At 35.6% G+C, this 17,692-nt stretch overlaps 1 protein-coding gene across 1 annotated transcript; it reads left to right on the plus strand.

Annotated features, from left to right (window-relative positions):
- Positions 1-374: 374 nt before the first annotated feature.
- LOC132637852 (pre-mRNA-processing protein 40A-like) lies at positions 375-1,519 on the plus strand. Its single transcript, XM_060354881.1, has 2 exons — positions 375-719; positions 1,397-1,519. Exons 1-2 carry the CDS (start codon positions 375-377, stop codon positions 1,517-1,519), a joined length of 468 nt encoding a protein of 155 aa, XP_060210864.1.
- Positions 1,520-17,692: the final 16,173 nt, after the last annotated feature.

The following is a 17,692-nucleotide window of genomic DNA, read 5'->3' on the forward strand; positions in this document are numbered from 1 at the left end:
GTTTTGGTGCTATCTTTTATGTATTGTTGCTCCGTGCTTGGCTTTGTTGTTGTAGCCATTTGGAGAACATTGTTGTAACTCTTGTTTTTTATAGCGGAGCTTTTGTGGGCCGGAGGTCCCGTGGATGTTTCCTCTTCACATTGAAGGGGTTTTACCACGTAAATTTGGCGTCTCTTCCATTCGATTTATTTTTGCTTGCTTTGCTATCTTATTATTGGTATAGCTGCTACCTAGATTTCCATTTGTGCTAGTGTTTATTGTCTTCTCTTGGTTCAAATAGTGTGGGAAGCTTCGACTTGGGTATTTCTTCCGTTGTTACCTCGTCGTGCAATTTGATTATTGCTTGTTTCTTCCCAACACATTCTTGATGAGAAATGAAAAAAGAGGAGTTTGAGAATGATATATCTAAGTGGCTTTTTGATGATAGAGTTGATAAAATCGATGAAAAAGAGGGAGAGCATGAGCTTGAGAATGATACATTTGAGTCGATTCTTGATAAAAGAGTTGGTGAAGTCGATGAAAAAGAGGAAGAGGAAGAGGAGGAGATGGAGGAATTTGCAAGTGACATCTATGAGTCGCTTCTTAATGTTAGAGTTGATGAAATTGATAAAGAAGGGGAGGAGGCGGAAGAATTTGTAAATGATATATCTGAGTCGATTCTTGATGAGAGACTTAATGAAATCGATGAAAAAATAGAAGAAGAGGAAAAAAGGGAGGAGGTGGAGGAGTCTCCGAATGATCCGAGTCGATTCTTGATGATAAAGTTGATGAAATCAACGAAGAAATAGAAGAAGAGGAGGAGGGAAGGGAAGGGGAGTTTGCGGATGATATATCTGAGTCGATTCTTGATGATAGAGTTAATGAAATCGATGAAGAAATAGAAAAAGAGGAAGAGGAGGAGGAGGAGGAGAAAGGGGAGTTTACACGTGCAACGCACGTGCCTAGAAACTAGTAACACTAAATCCGTAAGACTGAAATTTTTGTTTACCCAAAATCCAAGTCTATGCATCTTTTGGAAATTGAAATTTAGGGGAGAAGCAAGAAATGATACAAAATATTAGGAGAAGATTACCCATATCCCATTAATGCAATCCAGTAATAACTCATTTTGAGATTATTCAAATCCCATTAATCAAATCTAGTAATAACACATTTTCTCCTATAAATAATTTAGATTAACACCAGTATCATTAAACGTGAGAAAACCCCACAAAATAACTCTATTTTTTTCTCTTAAAATAAAACATGCCTCAAGGTCCCTCTTTTGCTACTCATGCATTACCACCTGCTGTTGTTGACTTGAACCAACAACAACAGCAAACACGTGAAGTGCCCAGATGGACCAAAACCTTGAATGCGTGTTGATTATAGTTTTTCATTTGGGGTACTACCATAGATTCTTGATGATAGTGTTGATGAAACAGATGAAGAAGAGAAAGAGGAGGAAGTAGAGGAGTTTGAAAATGATAAATCTGAGTCGATTCTTGATGATAGAGTTGATAAATCACTGAATAAATAGAAAAGAGGAAGAAAAGGAGGAGGAAGAGGCGAAGGATTTTGCAAATGATGTATCTGAGTCGGTTCTTGATGAAAGAGTTGATGAAATCGATGAAGAAATTGTTAAAATATGTCCTAAAATGGTTTCATGAAATTGTCCGATTCCAACTGGGATCCGACTGTCTTGTCCCCTTCCAACTGGGATTTGACTAGTTGTACTCTAAACCAATTTGAACATCTTCAACCCCTATTTAAAGGGGATTTTTGGCCAGAACATCGAGAGAAAGAGAACAACTATCAAGACTACACATAAGACTATATTCGACACTTAGGTTAGAGATAGTTTTCATTGAGAGATTGTAATCTTTCATTTCCTTTGATCTCGTTGTGCTTTGACACCCTATTGAGATCATTTTGTACTCCTTACCTTATAGTTAATTTCCCTACGCTTCGCGTCCCGTGGTTTTTTGTCTTGGGTTTTCCATGTAAATCTGGTGTTCATTACTTTTATTGCTTTCTTGCATTATATTCTTGTGTTGGTGCATCCTAATCGATTTTGCTGCATCGCTGTTGACACCCAATTTTGTCCCGACTGTCCTCCAAAATATCTGTTTACGCTTCTAATATTTTTGGCAACTTAAAAAATAATTATTTATATTTTAATATAATTATTAGCTTTTATTAATACCGGCGTTTCATTATTCTATTGCAGTCACTAGCGATTATTATTTTGTTACTTATCCTTATCATTATCATTATCATTATTATTATTATTATTATTATTATTATTATTATTATTATTATTATTATTATTATTATTATTATTATTACTATCATTATTATCATTATTATCATTATTATTGTTGTTATTATTATTATTATTATTATTATTATTATTATTATTATTATTATTATTATTATTTGTTGTTATTGTGATTATTACCAGTATTATCATAATTTGCGTTATAATCATTTAGCATTTTTACCACCTTATTCATACACATCGCATTTATTTTGCGCAGTTAAATAATAGAATTCATTTACTGATATTATCGCACGACTATCACGACATCATATTATTTTATTTTACCTGAGCACTGATAAATACATTATTTATATTATATAATATTTTGGCACACGTTAATATCTAATTAATTGAAAAGGGCCTTTTTATTTAAATTTGGAACCCAAATCCGAGCCCAATCAACCAAACTTTCAGACCAGCCCATTTAACAATCAGCCCATACCCATCTAAACTACACCCGACCCGACCCAATTCTCTTAATTTCAACAACTTAACCCTAACAGCGCCGCACACACCCTTTTTTTCTTTTCTCTCTCTTCTTTTTCCTCTTCCTCTCTCCTCCTTTCTCTTCGACGTCACAAATAGAATATCCATAGGTTCCTTTCATTCCCAACAGGCCTTTCATGGCAAATTTTGAGAAAGAAATTAATGAATAGGCCTTTTTCGGTTCAGAGGTCAACATTTGGATTTTTGTTCTTTTTTCTTGCCCTCTGCTTTCAATCTGAAGCATTTTAGTGGGTCTCGTCTCTTTGTTAAGGTAATCGTTCACTTTCTCAATTGCTTTTTCATTTTTCGGGTACGAGATTTTAATAGTTTTTGTCCACTTTTTTTTTTTCTGACCAAACGTTTGAAATATCAAAAGATCTGAACGTTGATTTGGGGTGGAGCGTTTTGACCTAAAGATCCCACCCAAATCTTTGAACTCTAAAAAACCCTAGAGGTTCCTCTTATAAATAATCGCTTTGGAGGTTAACTAAAAGGAGAAGCTGGAGCTGCCTGGAAAATTCCCCTAAAAAAAAGACAAAGTTCTTTTAGCTGCCCGAAATTCCTCTAAGAAAAATACTAATTTTAGCAGTCATAATTGTTTAGATATCGATTCAAAAGATACTAAGTCATTTTTGTTTTTCATTTGCCTCTGGGATTATTTCGCATCTGAGTGTATGCGAGTTCGATTTCATGGTGTCCGAGTGTAGATCGAAGGCCCGTACCCACTTCGCTGCACCCGAAGAAGGTAAATTTCCTTCCTATAAGTCATTTTAGTATTCGTTTGAGCATTTGAAACTGTTTATGTGGTTTGTTGGCTTAGTTGTATTTCAATTTCGTTAGCAGTTATTTTAGTCGTATTAAGCATATTTAGCCCTGTTTAGTTCAGTTTTGTGATTGTGTTAACTTTATATGCAAGTTTAGATTAACCTGGTGCTTTAAGTTTACATTTGTCGACTGGTATGTCATCGGATTAATCATGTGTTGGTTTAAATTAGGTGACCTGTTAATCGTGTTTGTGTGCATTAGCCTTCTTCCATGATTAGTTAGTTTGAATCTCATCTGATCGAGATCTAATAAGGACCATTATCATGCCTATTCTATTTGCTTCTATGTACTGTTTAGAAGAGTAATGTTAATCCTTGCCTGTACTCTAAATCTGGGTTTGTTGGTTCACTGCTATGACATCTAATGAGTTTTCTATTCAGTTATGATCCAGAAGTCTACCAATCCTGCCAATATGGTTAAAATTTGTTATGATTGGTCATCCTATTAATTGTTTATGTCAAATCTGGATTAATGGGTGTTGGATTTGATCAGTATGGTTAAAGATACATTAGATAATGCATAAACTTTTCTATTTGACACCATGATTAGCGTACTCAGCTCTTTGTCTTTTTTAAGTAGTGTGCAAATTGATTTTGGAATATCTGAGACATGTCTGTATCTGCTCAAGTTAAGTTTAAAGTCATTTGTGACCTGTGTGTTTGATCTTATCTGTTCTTGTATAAAAATAAGGGTATTAAGTCCCCGTCACTTTATTTTGCTTGGGTCTATGATTTACTATCCTTTAAGGGGGAATGTTCATGCGTTAGATGTAGTTCCAGTTAGTTTGAGCAGGACAGTGACTTTAATGGTTTGACTGTGGTATTGTTAAAATCTGAATCTGTTGAAATCATCTTTAACTCGAGCTGGAGATTTGAAAACATAAAAGATCACCCTATTTTTTAAAATAGTTGTTCTTCTCTATATGATTCCCTGCATGCCAGCATTCCTATAAAACATGATTAACCCCTTTCAAGTGGCATAATTTCAGGCGAGTTGTGGGACTAGATGTTGTCTAGGCTTTAATGACTGTTGAAATGATTCTTTCTGGAAACAACTAAAATATGAACTGGAATGCGATGATAGTTTGCTAATACTCTAGTATTGTAAGCCACTGGCAGTGATGATATTTTGCTATAAATATTAGTGTTTTGCCTTGTCAATATGAAGAATATGAACTCGAAAATGTGCCTGAATACCATAATATCCCGCCCGAATTCAGTAGGTGTTTTGTATATCACAAATCTGCCATGTTTAGACTTGGGTATGTATTATGTGTTGGCAGTACACTTTCTCTTAAACTATGCACGTGCTATGTATGGAAAATGCCTGATTTAAATTCTTCAAATGGTTGGATATTGTGAATATGCTTAGTCTATATCATGTATATTTTCGTGTGAGTGGACATGTATTAGAAAATCCCGTGTATAGTTTATTATAAGTTTGGTTGTTTAAATCTTATGTGTGTTGCAAATATGTTTCAGATGAAATATGTATATAAATGTGTATTTGAAGTATGTTCATGAAAATACATTAATAGGGAAATTAGATTGGTCATCATGGATCAAGCTTGAACCCTCCCCGGTGTTAGCCATGCCTAGGATTCGTGAAATCCCTTGAAACTTTTGCAATATCGGGAAGACGGGGGCGAAAACTTTCCAATATTGACCTTCTATACATCCTTATAAATGTGTATACATGAGGTATACTTAAATATACACAGATATACACAATCTACTGATCTGTTTTTGAGCTTATATTTTACATGTTTAATCTTATTCGTTGATTATATACTAATCCTTTTCTTTCATTTTTATGCATGACTATCACATACAAGCCCGAGGGACTCATCTTCTTCTGCATTCGGTGTTGGGCTAAAAGCCCAACATGACCCCTCTCTCTGCCTAGCCCTCTGTCCGCAACAAGAATAGAAAAACATAACATTCTGGGCCAAAGCCTAATAGGCATGAACAGTTCGCAGCCTGTCTTAAAAATGGGTCGAGCCCATTCCCAACAGCAGCAGCTAGCAGCAGTCCTAAAATGGGCTGACCCCATTTAATTTGCTCCTTTATTTTATTTTGTGCATTTAATTCGTATCATGCGACTAATTCTCTATTTTGTTTTATTTTCTTAATTTAAATGAACCTTAGCGAATTTAGTGGGTTGGCTTTAGTATAATGGGTAGTAAATTTAAGAGAAAAACTCACAATTAGTCCCATAGATTTCATTCCCTTTTTATGTTAAAATCATTTATAGCATCTATAATATTTCTTTTTTTATAGTAGATTAATTGATTTTCAATAGCGTAAATTCATATTTTTGAGTTAAAGGAATCATATTTTATTCTTATTATCTTAGGAATTTTAAAATGCCACTAATACGCAAAAATCAATTAACACCTCGCCACTTGAGTTACCTCAAATATTTATTAAAACGATGCACAAACCCACATTTTCTTCTACTTATATATTTTATGCAAATCTTATTTTAAATAGCATTATTATTTAAAGCCTTAGCAACATTTATAAGTTTTATTTTAAATGGCATTTGGAATTTCCTTTTATGCAGATTGTCATATTTTCTACAAATCTCATTCTAAATAGCATTTTTATTTAAAGCCTTAGCAACATTTATAAGTTTTTATTTTAAATGGCATTTGAAGTCTCCTTTTATGCCAATTACTATATTTTTTACAAGTGTTGTTTTAAATAGCATTTTTCGTTTAAAGTCTTAGCAATATTTATAAGTCTTATTTTAAATAGCATTATTATATTTTCCTTTAAAACCTTAGTAACATTTGCAAGCTTTATTTTGCATCTTTGACATTAATTAACCTAAGTTTGGACGGTAACCATATTTAATGGATTCTAAAGGATGCCTAACCCCTTCCCTTTAGGATAATCTAGATCCCTTACCTAGAATCACTAATTAAGTAGTCCATTAACGGAGGTTTAGTTTTAACTTTGCCTTAGTTAATAAATTAGGAGTCCTAATTCACCATTAAATTAATTAGTTGGCGACTCCTTAAAATAAAACAAATAGGAATCACCAATATGTTGTACTCTATTTTAACCCGTTTAAATAGGGTATAACAATCGCTCGCTTATTTCTTTACAAGTGGTATCAGAGTGTTTAAGATCCAGGATGTCTACCGTAATCAAGTTTGATATCAACAAGTTCGATGGAAAGATAAGCTTTAGTGTCTGGAAAGTTCAGATGCAAGCCGTTCTCACCCAGAACGGCTTAAAGTAGGCTCTTCTTGGGAAATCCAGGAAACCTGAGTTATGACAGATGATCAATGGGAGGAATTGGATGAAAATGAGCTTTTAAATATCCAACTATGTCTATCTAAAACTGTTCTTTTCGAGGTTATTCATGAGACTATTACTATAGGCCTCTGGTTGAAGTTAGAGTCTCTCTACATGACGAAAAGTCTCACAAATAACATTCGTCTGAAGGAACGGTTATACACATTTTCTATGGCTGAAGGTATCCCCATTCAAAATCATCTTGATGAGTTCAACTCTGTTATTATTGACCTAGAAAATTTAGACGTTAAGGTCGAAGATGAGGATGAAGCAATATTGTTGGTGGTCTCCTTACCCTCTAGGTATAAGCACTTTAAAGAAATCATGTTATATCGTGGTAATGAAACACTGAGTTATGAGGATGTCAAATCTAATTTGTTTTCCAAAGAAAATTTTGATTTTGAAGTGCGTTCTAAAGACGAAGGACAAGGTTTCTCTGTTAAAGGAAGATCTCATGATAGAGGAAGTAATAGAAAGAGTTTTATGTCCAAGTCTAGAAGCCGTAAATTCAACAATGATAAATTATGCAAATATTGTAACAAGACAAACCACGTAGTTCATGATTGTCATAAATTGAAGAATAAAGTAGAGAGAGAAGAAAATAACAAAATGTTACAGAAAACCGCTGAAGCAGGAGTTGTTGAAAGTGATTCCGAAGGTGATGTTTAATGGTTGTCTCTGTTGATAAGAAATATTCTTCTGAATGTGTTTTTTGATTCTAGAGGTACATATCATATGTGTCCTCATAAGGACTGGTTTTCAACATATGAGTAAGTTTGTGGTGTTGTCCTAATGGGGAATGATTCCCCATGCAACGTTGTTGGGATTGGTACTGTAAAAATTAGGACCCATGATAGTGTTATTAGGACCTTGACCAACGTTCATCACGTTCCTGACTTGAAACGTAACCTTATTTCTCTTGGTACTCTTGAATCTCTTGGATATAAATATTTAGTTGAAGGTGGAGTTATTAAGATTTCAAAAGGTGCTCTGGTCTTGATGAAAGTAACAAGACGTGGGACTTTCTATTAATTGGAGGGTTCAACTATGACGGGGTCTGTAGTAGTTTCTACTTCATTATCTGATGATGATCTCACCCGTTTATGGCATATGTGTCTGGGCCATATAAGTGAGAAATGTATGACCATTTTGAGATAAAGAGGTCTTGTTGGTAAAACTGGTATAGGTAAACTTGACTTTTGTGATCATTGCGTTTTTGGGAAACAGAAGAGAGTTAGTTTCTCTATAGCAAAACACCGTACACAGAGCATTCTTAATTATATTCATTCAGATTTATGGGGTACCTCCAAAGTTCCTTCCCTTGGAAGAAAATGCTACATGTTGACTTTTATTGATGATTTTTCTCGTAAGGTCTGGGTTTATTACCTAAAACAGAAAAGTGCATTTCCCTATTTCAAGAAATTCAAAGCCCTCGTTGAGAGCCAGACTGGCCGAATAATTAAGAAGCTCAGGACTGATAATGGTTTGGAGTTCTGTAGTAATGAGTTTAATGAGTTCTGTGCTATTTATGATATTTCTAGACATAAGACTCTCGTTCATAAGCCCTAGCAGAATGGAGTTGCAGAATGTATAAGCAGAACATTACTTGAGAGAGTCCATTGTCTGCTCTCAAATGCTTGTTTATGGCACCGCCGTGATTTCTGGGCCGAAGCCGTTTGTACGGCTTGTTACCTCATCAATTTGTCTCCACATTCATCTATTGACTTTAAAATTCCCAAAGAGGTTTGGTCTAGTAATCCCGTTGACTACTCTATTCTTAGAGTTTCTAGATGCACTGTTTTGCTCATGTTAATGATGGGAAGCTATCCCCCAGGGCTATTAAGTGCATGTTTCTTGGTTATCCTTATGAGTCTAAAGGATATCGTTTGTGGCGTCCTAGCTCCAAGAAAATTATTCTGAGTCGGGATGTAACTTTTAATGAGGCCGTTAAGTTATCTTCTGGGAAAGAGTCTGTTACTTCCTCTACAGGTAATGATGATATGAAAGATGTCAGTGAGAAGGTGGAGGTAGAAGTGAGTTGTGAAGCTCACGAACTTGACCTTATTTCTTCTACAATTCCTTAGGCTAGCGAAGAGGCTCCTATTGATGAGCTAAGTACTAGTACCACACGTCCCGTCGAGCCATAGGTAGAGGATGATCATGTTATTACTCGTGACAAAAAGAGACGAGTTATAAGGAAGCTCGCTCGATATGCTGACACTGATGATGATGGGCTTATTGCTTATGCTCTTGTAGTTGCACAAGAAATTCCCGAAGGAGTTGATCCTTCTACTTACTCTGACGCAATTTCTTGTCCTAATTCCTCAAATTGGTTAGTGGCTATGTAAGAAGAGATGGAAAGCCGTCGTGCAGTGACTGCAAAATGGATCTACAAACTAAATATGGTATTCTCGGGATTGAAAAAGTAAGATGAAAAGCTCGCTTAGTGGTTCGTGGTTTCCACCAAAAGGAAGGTACTGACTTTAATGAAGTTTTCTCTCCTGTTATTCGCCACACCTCCATTGGAGTATTACTTGCTATTGTTGCTCTTTTTGACTTGGAGTTGGAGCAACTTGATGTTAAAACTGTATTTCATCATGAAGAGTTATAAGAAGAAATTTATATGAAGAAACCCGAGGGTTTTGTTGTTCCTGGCAAGGAGAATTTATTTATCAGTTGAACATATCTATTTATGGCCTTAAACAAGCTCCAAGACAGTGGTGCAAAAGGTTTGAGTCCTTTATGATTGGGCAAGATTACACATGTAGTAAGTATGATAATTGTGTGTATTTTCGATAGTTTTCTGGTGGTTCCTTCGTTTACTTGTTGTTATATGTTGATTGCTTCTAAAGACTAGTCTTTGATCAACAAGTTAAAATCTCAATTTAATTCTTAGTTTGAGATGAAGGACATTGGTGCAGCTAAGAAGATTTTAGGGAGATTCACAGGGATCGAAAAGCTAGGAAGCTTTACTGTCTCAGAGTATTTTAAGAAAGTCCTCGATAGGTTTAATATGTTTGATTGTAAACCTGTTTCTACTCTGTTTGCTGCTCATTTCAAACTGTTTACTAACTCTTGTCCTAAGTCTGAGGAGGACATTGAGAGGATGTATACTATCCTGTATGCTAGTACTGTTGGTAGCCTTATGTATGGAGTCCGACACTTTTGTAGCCCAAAAAAAAATTTGGAACCAAGCTAACCCATTAAAAAAAGAAAGAACCAAACTAGGCTTCACGCACAGATTCTGTGCATGAAAGGGCCAGAGTGTACTTTTATAGTTTGACTCTTTCACGCACAGAATCTGTGCGTGAAACCCTTGCCTAAAACCCCCAACCCCAACACATGCATTCTCTTCTCTTTCATTTCCTCCATTTTCACCCTTTCAACACTTTTTTGCTCTTCTAAAAACATGTCTCAAAGTTTTGAAACTTCAATGTTTGCTATACAACCTGATATTTGTGAATTCAATTATTACTGTAAACTAAAAACATCAAAGACCTAAGATAATTCGGGTCGCCATTTTTGGCGATGTAAAGTGCCCGAAGTAAGTGTTTTTACATTTTTTAGTTTTTTTTTCACGTTATCCATATATTTTACTTTAAAAACTGATTTTCTTGTAATGTTTATAGGATATGGGCGGTTGCAAACACTTTAAGTGGGAAGATAGCATTCATGTGGATAAAACGGTGGCGGAGAAATTTAAACATTTACTTTTGAATAGATACCGCAACTTCACGTATCTCTAGAGATACCGCTAAGTCGGACTCGCAATTTAAGCTTGTGGGAGCTGAAGAAAAAAATTGAACGTTTGGAGGTGTTGCTCACCGATTCCGAAAAAAAAAATGAATTTTGCTGAAGGCTGAACTTAGAGAGGCTCAATACGAGAAAATATCTTTGAAAGAAAAACTTAAATTGTGAAAGATTATTTGTGCTATCTTGTTGTTGTTCATTATTTATATGTATTTTGTTTACTAAGTTTAATATTTCTATGGATTATGTTTTTTTACTAGTTGTACCTTTTCCCCTATAATGTAATCCGCACCCTTTATGTACTAATTTATTTGTGAAATTGTCAATTAATAATAGACTTTAACAACAAACTTTGAAGAATTAAAAACACACCAAACTAATTCAAATTTATGACTTCATCAATAAATAAAAATACAAATTAACAGCCCTAGTCCGAAACTTAAATGACCAATAATCTAAGACAGTGAGCCTAAATAGACCCTAATCGTCATCAGAATAGAAGTCTTCAATATCGTTCTCCGAACGATGTTGGCGGTCTCTTAACACACATCTTTTTTCAGGAGATGTTAGTTCTCTACCAGTTGATGATGCTTGTTCTTCAGCTAACTTTAGCATGTAAAATCTACAACATCTTGCCAGCATTCTGTTATTTTCTTTTCTAATCCTTTGTACCGCCATCTCACAAGTTGCTAGACCTACTCGAGGCATGGTTATTGAGTACCTTGTTGGGATTGGAGCGTTGAGATTTTTCAAGTCACGAACAAGACGTTCTGATTCGGCAATCCGATGTGACCATTCTCTGTGTAAATCACAATAATATTCTCGTGGATCTGAATATTTGACACTACAGAAATCATCACTACGCTCTATAAGAAGGTGCGAATTTAGCTCGTCTAGTTTGAAATCACTGGTATCTCTCGAAAAACTGCTATGATTTGAACTCTCATCATTACTGCTAGTTGGTTCTTTTGGAAGGAGTATAGACCAAGCTGAGTTTCTACTACTCGACATTGAATATATTGTAGTCTAATAACAAAAGAAAAGGCTATTTATATAGTTGCAATCCCCCAAGTACCCTCGGGGGGGGGGGGGGGGGGGGTCTTTTTTACCCTACCTACTTACCTTATTATAAGAAAATATTAATCTTCATCAGACATTTCACAGTCCAAAGCCCACTTAGATCTAAATCTTGTGCTACCATGTATACCATATTCTACCCTATGGTAACATATTTTCATCCAATTATTTTCTTCGAAAAAATGATTAAGAGCAAAATTAAACTCTTGTTGAGTTCCACGAGGCATTGACATAGCACCTTTTTTGGGCGTTTAAGCCATATTGAAGCTGACTTTTGCTCCAGTGCTTCAGCCTCCCTAACACGCCAATTCTACTCCTCTCTCATTGTTTTATTGTATTCTTGATTGAATCTTTTGTTAGGGTTATTTGAGTAATAAAAATCATCATCATCTAGTTCCCATGTCCTACCCATTGCTTCAAATATTTTTGCTGGGGTAAAACATGTAATAGAATCAAGATTACCAAATTGGTTGTAGAATGTCATGATAACTCGTTTTAAAGTGAATACTAGTTGTTTGTCAATCATGTTATATATAGTACTGCATTTTTTGACAATTTAATCGAATTTAATTCATATTACTCAATGTTCTTGTGCGCAATAGAACATGATTTGACAACACATCACGCATGCCAATTTCAGTTTTTTTATAACACGTAAAGGACCGATTTGACAATAAAATGCTGCATTTTTGACCGTTTATTTGAATTTTATTCATATTACACAATGTTGTTGTGCACAATAGAACATGATTTGACAACACATCATGCATGTCAATTTCAGCTTTTTTATGACACGTAAAGGACCGATTTGACAATACAATGCTGCATATTTGACCATTTATTTGAATTTTATTCATATTACGCAATGTCTTTGTGCGCAATAGGACATGATTTGACAACACATCATGCATGCCAATTTCAGCTTTTTTCCAATTTCAGCTTTTTTCCAATTTCAGCTTTTTTATGACACGTAAAGGACCGATTAGATAACACAATGCTGCATTTTTGACCTTTTATTTGAATTAAATTCATATTACGCGATGTTCTTGTGCGCAATAGAACATGTACGAATTTATGACACGTAAAGGACATGATTTGACAACACATCATGCATGCCAATTTCAGTTTTTTTATGACATGTAAAAGACTGATTTGACAATACAATGCTGCATTTTTTACTGTTTATTTGAATTTTATTCATATTATGCAATGTTGTTGTGCGCAATTGAACACGATTTGACAACACATCATGCATGTCAATTTTAGCTTTTTTATGACACGTAAAGGACCGATTTGACAATACAATGCTGCATTTTTTACCGTTTATTTGAATTTCATTCATATTACGAAATGTTCTTGTGCACAGTAGGACATGATTTTACAATACATCATGCATGCCAATTCCAGCTTTTTCATGACACGTAAAAGATTGATTTGACAACGTAATGCTGCATTTTTTACCGTTTATTTGAATTAAATTCTTATTATGCAATGTTCTTGTGCGCAATAGAACATGTATGAATTTATGACACGTAAAGGACATGATTTGACAACACATCATGCATGCCAATTTCAGCTTTTTTATGGTTTGTCGGAAATCACAAAATTTCACCCTAAGCACACTTGTGATATGGGACAAAGTCGAGCAGATCATTTTAATACAGATATAAACATGATTGCTCATGTGTTACTCAAACACATTGAGGAAACTCCAATGTAACTTATCTAACCGTTTACATTATATATATTATAGCAATTAAAATATCATTGCTAAATGTTGTTTGTTTAAACCTATGCAAGATGCCTATCAAAACTTGTATAAGCATGGTCCACTCAAAATATGGTAAGATCATAAGCAAGAGAAAGGGATTTCTCGGGCATAGACGTGTTTTTGAAACGATCTTTGGAACTTGGGAATCCTCTTTTCAGGAGTTGCTCGGGTATATGGCGGCTTCAAAACATGCTAATCTGGCACTATTCTTTTGGGCATTCAAACCAAGTATTGATGGTTTTGCTCACTGCTGGAATGTGATATCAATAGATAGGACGCATGTATATGGCCAATATGACATTAAGCTCCTAATTGCAGTAGGTATGAATGCCAATGGGTTAATATTCCCTCTTGCTTTCACAATTTCCGCCAACAAGAGCAGCGGGGCATGGGGGATGTTCTTGACTCATCTACAAACTCATGTTATTAAGGGTCGTCAGGGCATATGTTGTCTATCGGATCGTCATAAAGGCATATTGCACAATATGCATACTCTGGAAGGGTGACAGCCTCCACATTCTTACCATCGATATTGTTTAAGGCACTTAAAGGCTAATTTGCAAACAAAGTTTGGAAATGGCGCTGTAAACAAATTGATGTAGGGGGATGCGATGCAGCATCAACAAAGAAAATGGCCTGCAAAAAAGGAGCTGCTAAGGGAAGTGAGTGAAGAGGCATATGTTTGGTTGACGAAATTAGAAGGTGAAAAATGGACGCTTAATGCTGATGGAGGAAGGAGATGGGGCATGCTCAGAACGAACAGCTCGGAGTCTTTCAATGGGCTCCTCAAATCTACTCGAGGACTACCTATCACCGCAATGGTAAGACCAACTTTCAGGTAGGTCGTGGAGCGATTTCCTGATAGAACAAGGCAGGAAAGAGCTATATTAGCCGACGAGAGAACATGGATACCAAAGCCCTACAAAAATATGGAGCACCATAGAAGAAAGGCAGAGGGTCACCAAATGACCGAGTATGACGTCGTTCAATGAGTGTATGAAATTAGAATGGGTTATTGCATCGACAAAGGAGGAAACAAACATATTGTTACTGAACGTACAAAATCATGCACTTGTGGTAAGTGGCAAACGTACCACATGCCATGTTCTCATGCAGTCAAGTGCTTTGAGAGAATGACCAGAAATGTAACTGATTATGTTGCGAAGGAATATAAGGTCGTAAAATACCTTAAAGCATATAAAGTCCACTTCCGTCCCCTTGGTGATTAAGCTTATTAGCTAGCCGCGTCGTTTTCTATGATTACGAACAAGAACCATATCCATAAATTGGGAAAAAACAAGCTAACCCGTTATCACAATCAAATGGATGTTAGCGAAAAGACTTACTCTCGCAGGTGCTTGACATGTAAACAAATTGAGCATGATAAGCGATCATGTGGGCAAAACTCCTGTGGTGGCAGCACATCTGGAAGTAGAAGAGTCTCTAGAATTTGATTTTTTCTTAAGTCTATTGTAATTTAATGATATATTTCATTGCTAATGGAATGAAATATTTTTCAATTATTATGAACCTCTCGTATTGGAATTATTTCTAAATATTATATTTATTTTTCCACATTCAAAAGGTGCCGATTACACAATACAATAACAAAATAAAAAACACATAAAAGAAAAATAAACCTAATACAAAGCAGAGTAATTTTTTCTTTTCTATCTTTCTTGAACCAAGAAAGTACTTTCATAGGTTTGGGAGTAAAACAAAAGAGATTAGTCAAAACCATATAAAATATGACACTTAAACCTAACTATAATAAGTTTTCAAACGTACTTCGAAGTACTTTACAACTCCTAAAACGACGATCCAAATGTATATGTATACTTGATGTAATGAGCCGATATTATTGTACACTAAAAAAAAATGAAGTTCTATATAAAATATTTATATTCCGGTGTTTTGAAACGTGACTAATCTTCAGTAAAAGTATGAAAAAAACCTTAATTTTGAGTTTGAATACCCATGAATAAAGGTTAGGGTCGGGGGGTTTTAGGTATGGGTTTCATGCACAGATTCTGTGCGTGAAAGGATCAAAGTGTAAATGTACACTTTGGCCCTTTCACGCACATAATCTGTGAGTGAAGCCTAGTTTGGTTTTTTATTTTAATGGGTTAGTTTGGTTCCAATTTTTTTTTTTTTTTGGGTTACAAAAGTGTCGGGTCCTTATGTATACCATGGTTTGCACTAGACCTGATTTAGCTTTTACGGGAAGCATGTTGAGCCGATACATGCATAATCCTGGAAATGATCATTGGAATGTCGTGAAGTGGATTCTTCGTTATGTGAAAGGGTCCATTGATATTGATTTGATATTTGATAGAGCTAAGGCATCGTCTTATGATGTTGTTGGGTTCATTGATTCTGATTATGGTGGTGATCTCGATCATAAGAGGTCTATTTCTAGTTACATATTTTCACATGTGCTCTGGTGCTATCTCTTGGAAAGCACAATTATAGCCTATTACAGCATTTCTACTACCGAAGCTGAGTATATTGCTGCAAATGAAGGTGTTAAAGAAGCTACATGGTTGCGAGGTCTTCTCATTGATCTTGGGTTTCAACAGGGTACAACCGTTGTATTTTTTGATAGCCAGAGTGCTATTCATCTTACCAAGGCCGATTCTCATCGCTGGAAGACCAAGCACATTAGCGTTAAATATCATTTTATCAGATATACTATTGTTGCAGAGGAGATTGTGGTAAAGAAATTTCACACATCATAGAATCCCGCAGATATGTTAACCAAGCCGCTTGCTACTACTAAGTTTAAGCATTGCTTAGACTTAGTTGGTGTTCTTCATTCTTAAATTTCCCTTCGGGGCTTTATAAGGTGGCGAGTATTAATGTTGATGTATTGTGGTCCCAGATGAATATTGTTAGAATATGTCCCAAAAGGGTTTTACGAAATTGTCCCATTCCAACTGGGATACGACTGGCTTGTCCCATTCCAACTGGGATTTGACTGGTTGTACCCTAAACCTATCACACCCCAGTCCTGATAGGGCATGATGGGCACCCGACCCTTTACTTAGAGCCGAGCGAACCCGCTGATTCTCGTTATATTCATAATCTCACTGGACTCTTAAATCACGAAATGAAATGCATAATGAGAGTTATTCAAAAACATTCTTTTCGTCTTTTTCAAATCAAGTAAAATATGTAATCATATGAAATTTGTAATATAATGCATAATGATACATCGGCTTGCAGAGCCTCTTGCAAGACTGACATGCTATATACGTGACTCTGTTTGCAAAGTCTCTAACATAAATCAATATACCATAACATAGATACTCTGACTCGGCAACACTCCGGAAGGAAATGGAGCTCGCCAATCCAGCTGAAACATCTTCTAGCAATATCCTCTACTCATCTGTATACACCTGCATCGCATGAAACGCAGCGTCCACAAGAAGGGACGTCACTACGAATAATGTACTGAGTATGTAAGGTATGAATAACAACATAATATAAATATGAAAAGTAACAAGGAATAACAAAGGTAACATGTACATCTGAATGCCTTGTAGGTGGATGTCATGCATACTTAGCTTTAAAAAAACATTTTATACATATACATAGTACCATGCCCGGCCATTACGGCTCGGTGTCATATATTTAGTATCATGGCCAGCCAGTAAGGCTTGGTGTTATCATTGTTAGCATGCGTTCGGGCCTCCCGTGTCCGGGGCAATATCATAACATGCCCACTGCAGTGGTGTGCATATCTACGTGCCATGCCCGGCCGACTATAGCGCGCCGCGGTGTGAGAAAATACATACATATATATAAAGCATGCATGAGAGACAAATAAAAGCTATGAGTACATCGGAGTGACATAAGGTTGGTAACCTCCGATTATATTATGGAATAATCATCGTCGCTTTGTCTCACCTTGAAGGAACAATTATTATAAGGTGAGACCAACAACAATGAATAAAATTAAGAAAGGTCAAAAGATAGCTTAATATTCTCATATCGTCACTGAAATCATAAACTTGAAACCTTTTGAACATAAAATCGTTCTCATCATAGTCATCATAATAATATAAAGCTCATGTACATGGAAATCTCTATGAATAAAAATTATCTCATAATAACATGAAATCCGTATGCCTTGGGGCTTGGATAAATAAATCCCTCATAATCATCATCATGGTT

This window comes from Lycium barbarum, chromosome 4 (genome assembly GCF_019175385.1).
Source record: "Lycium barbarum isolate Lr01 chromosome 4, ASM1917538v2, whole genome shotgun sequence".
Lineage (NCBI taxonomy): Eukaryota > Viridiplantae > Streptophyta > Magnoliopsida > Solanales > Solanaceae > Lycium > Lycium barbarum.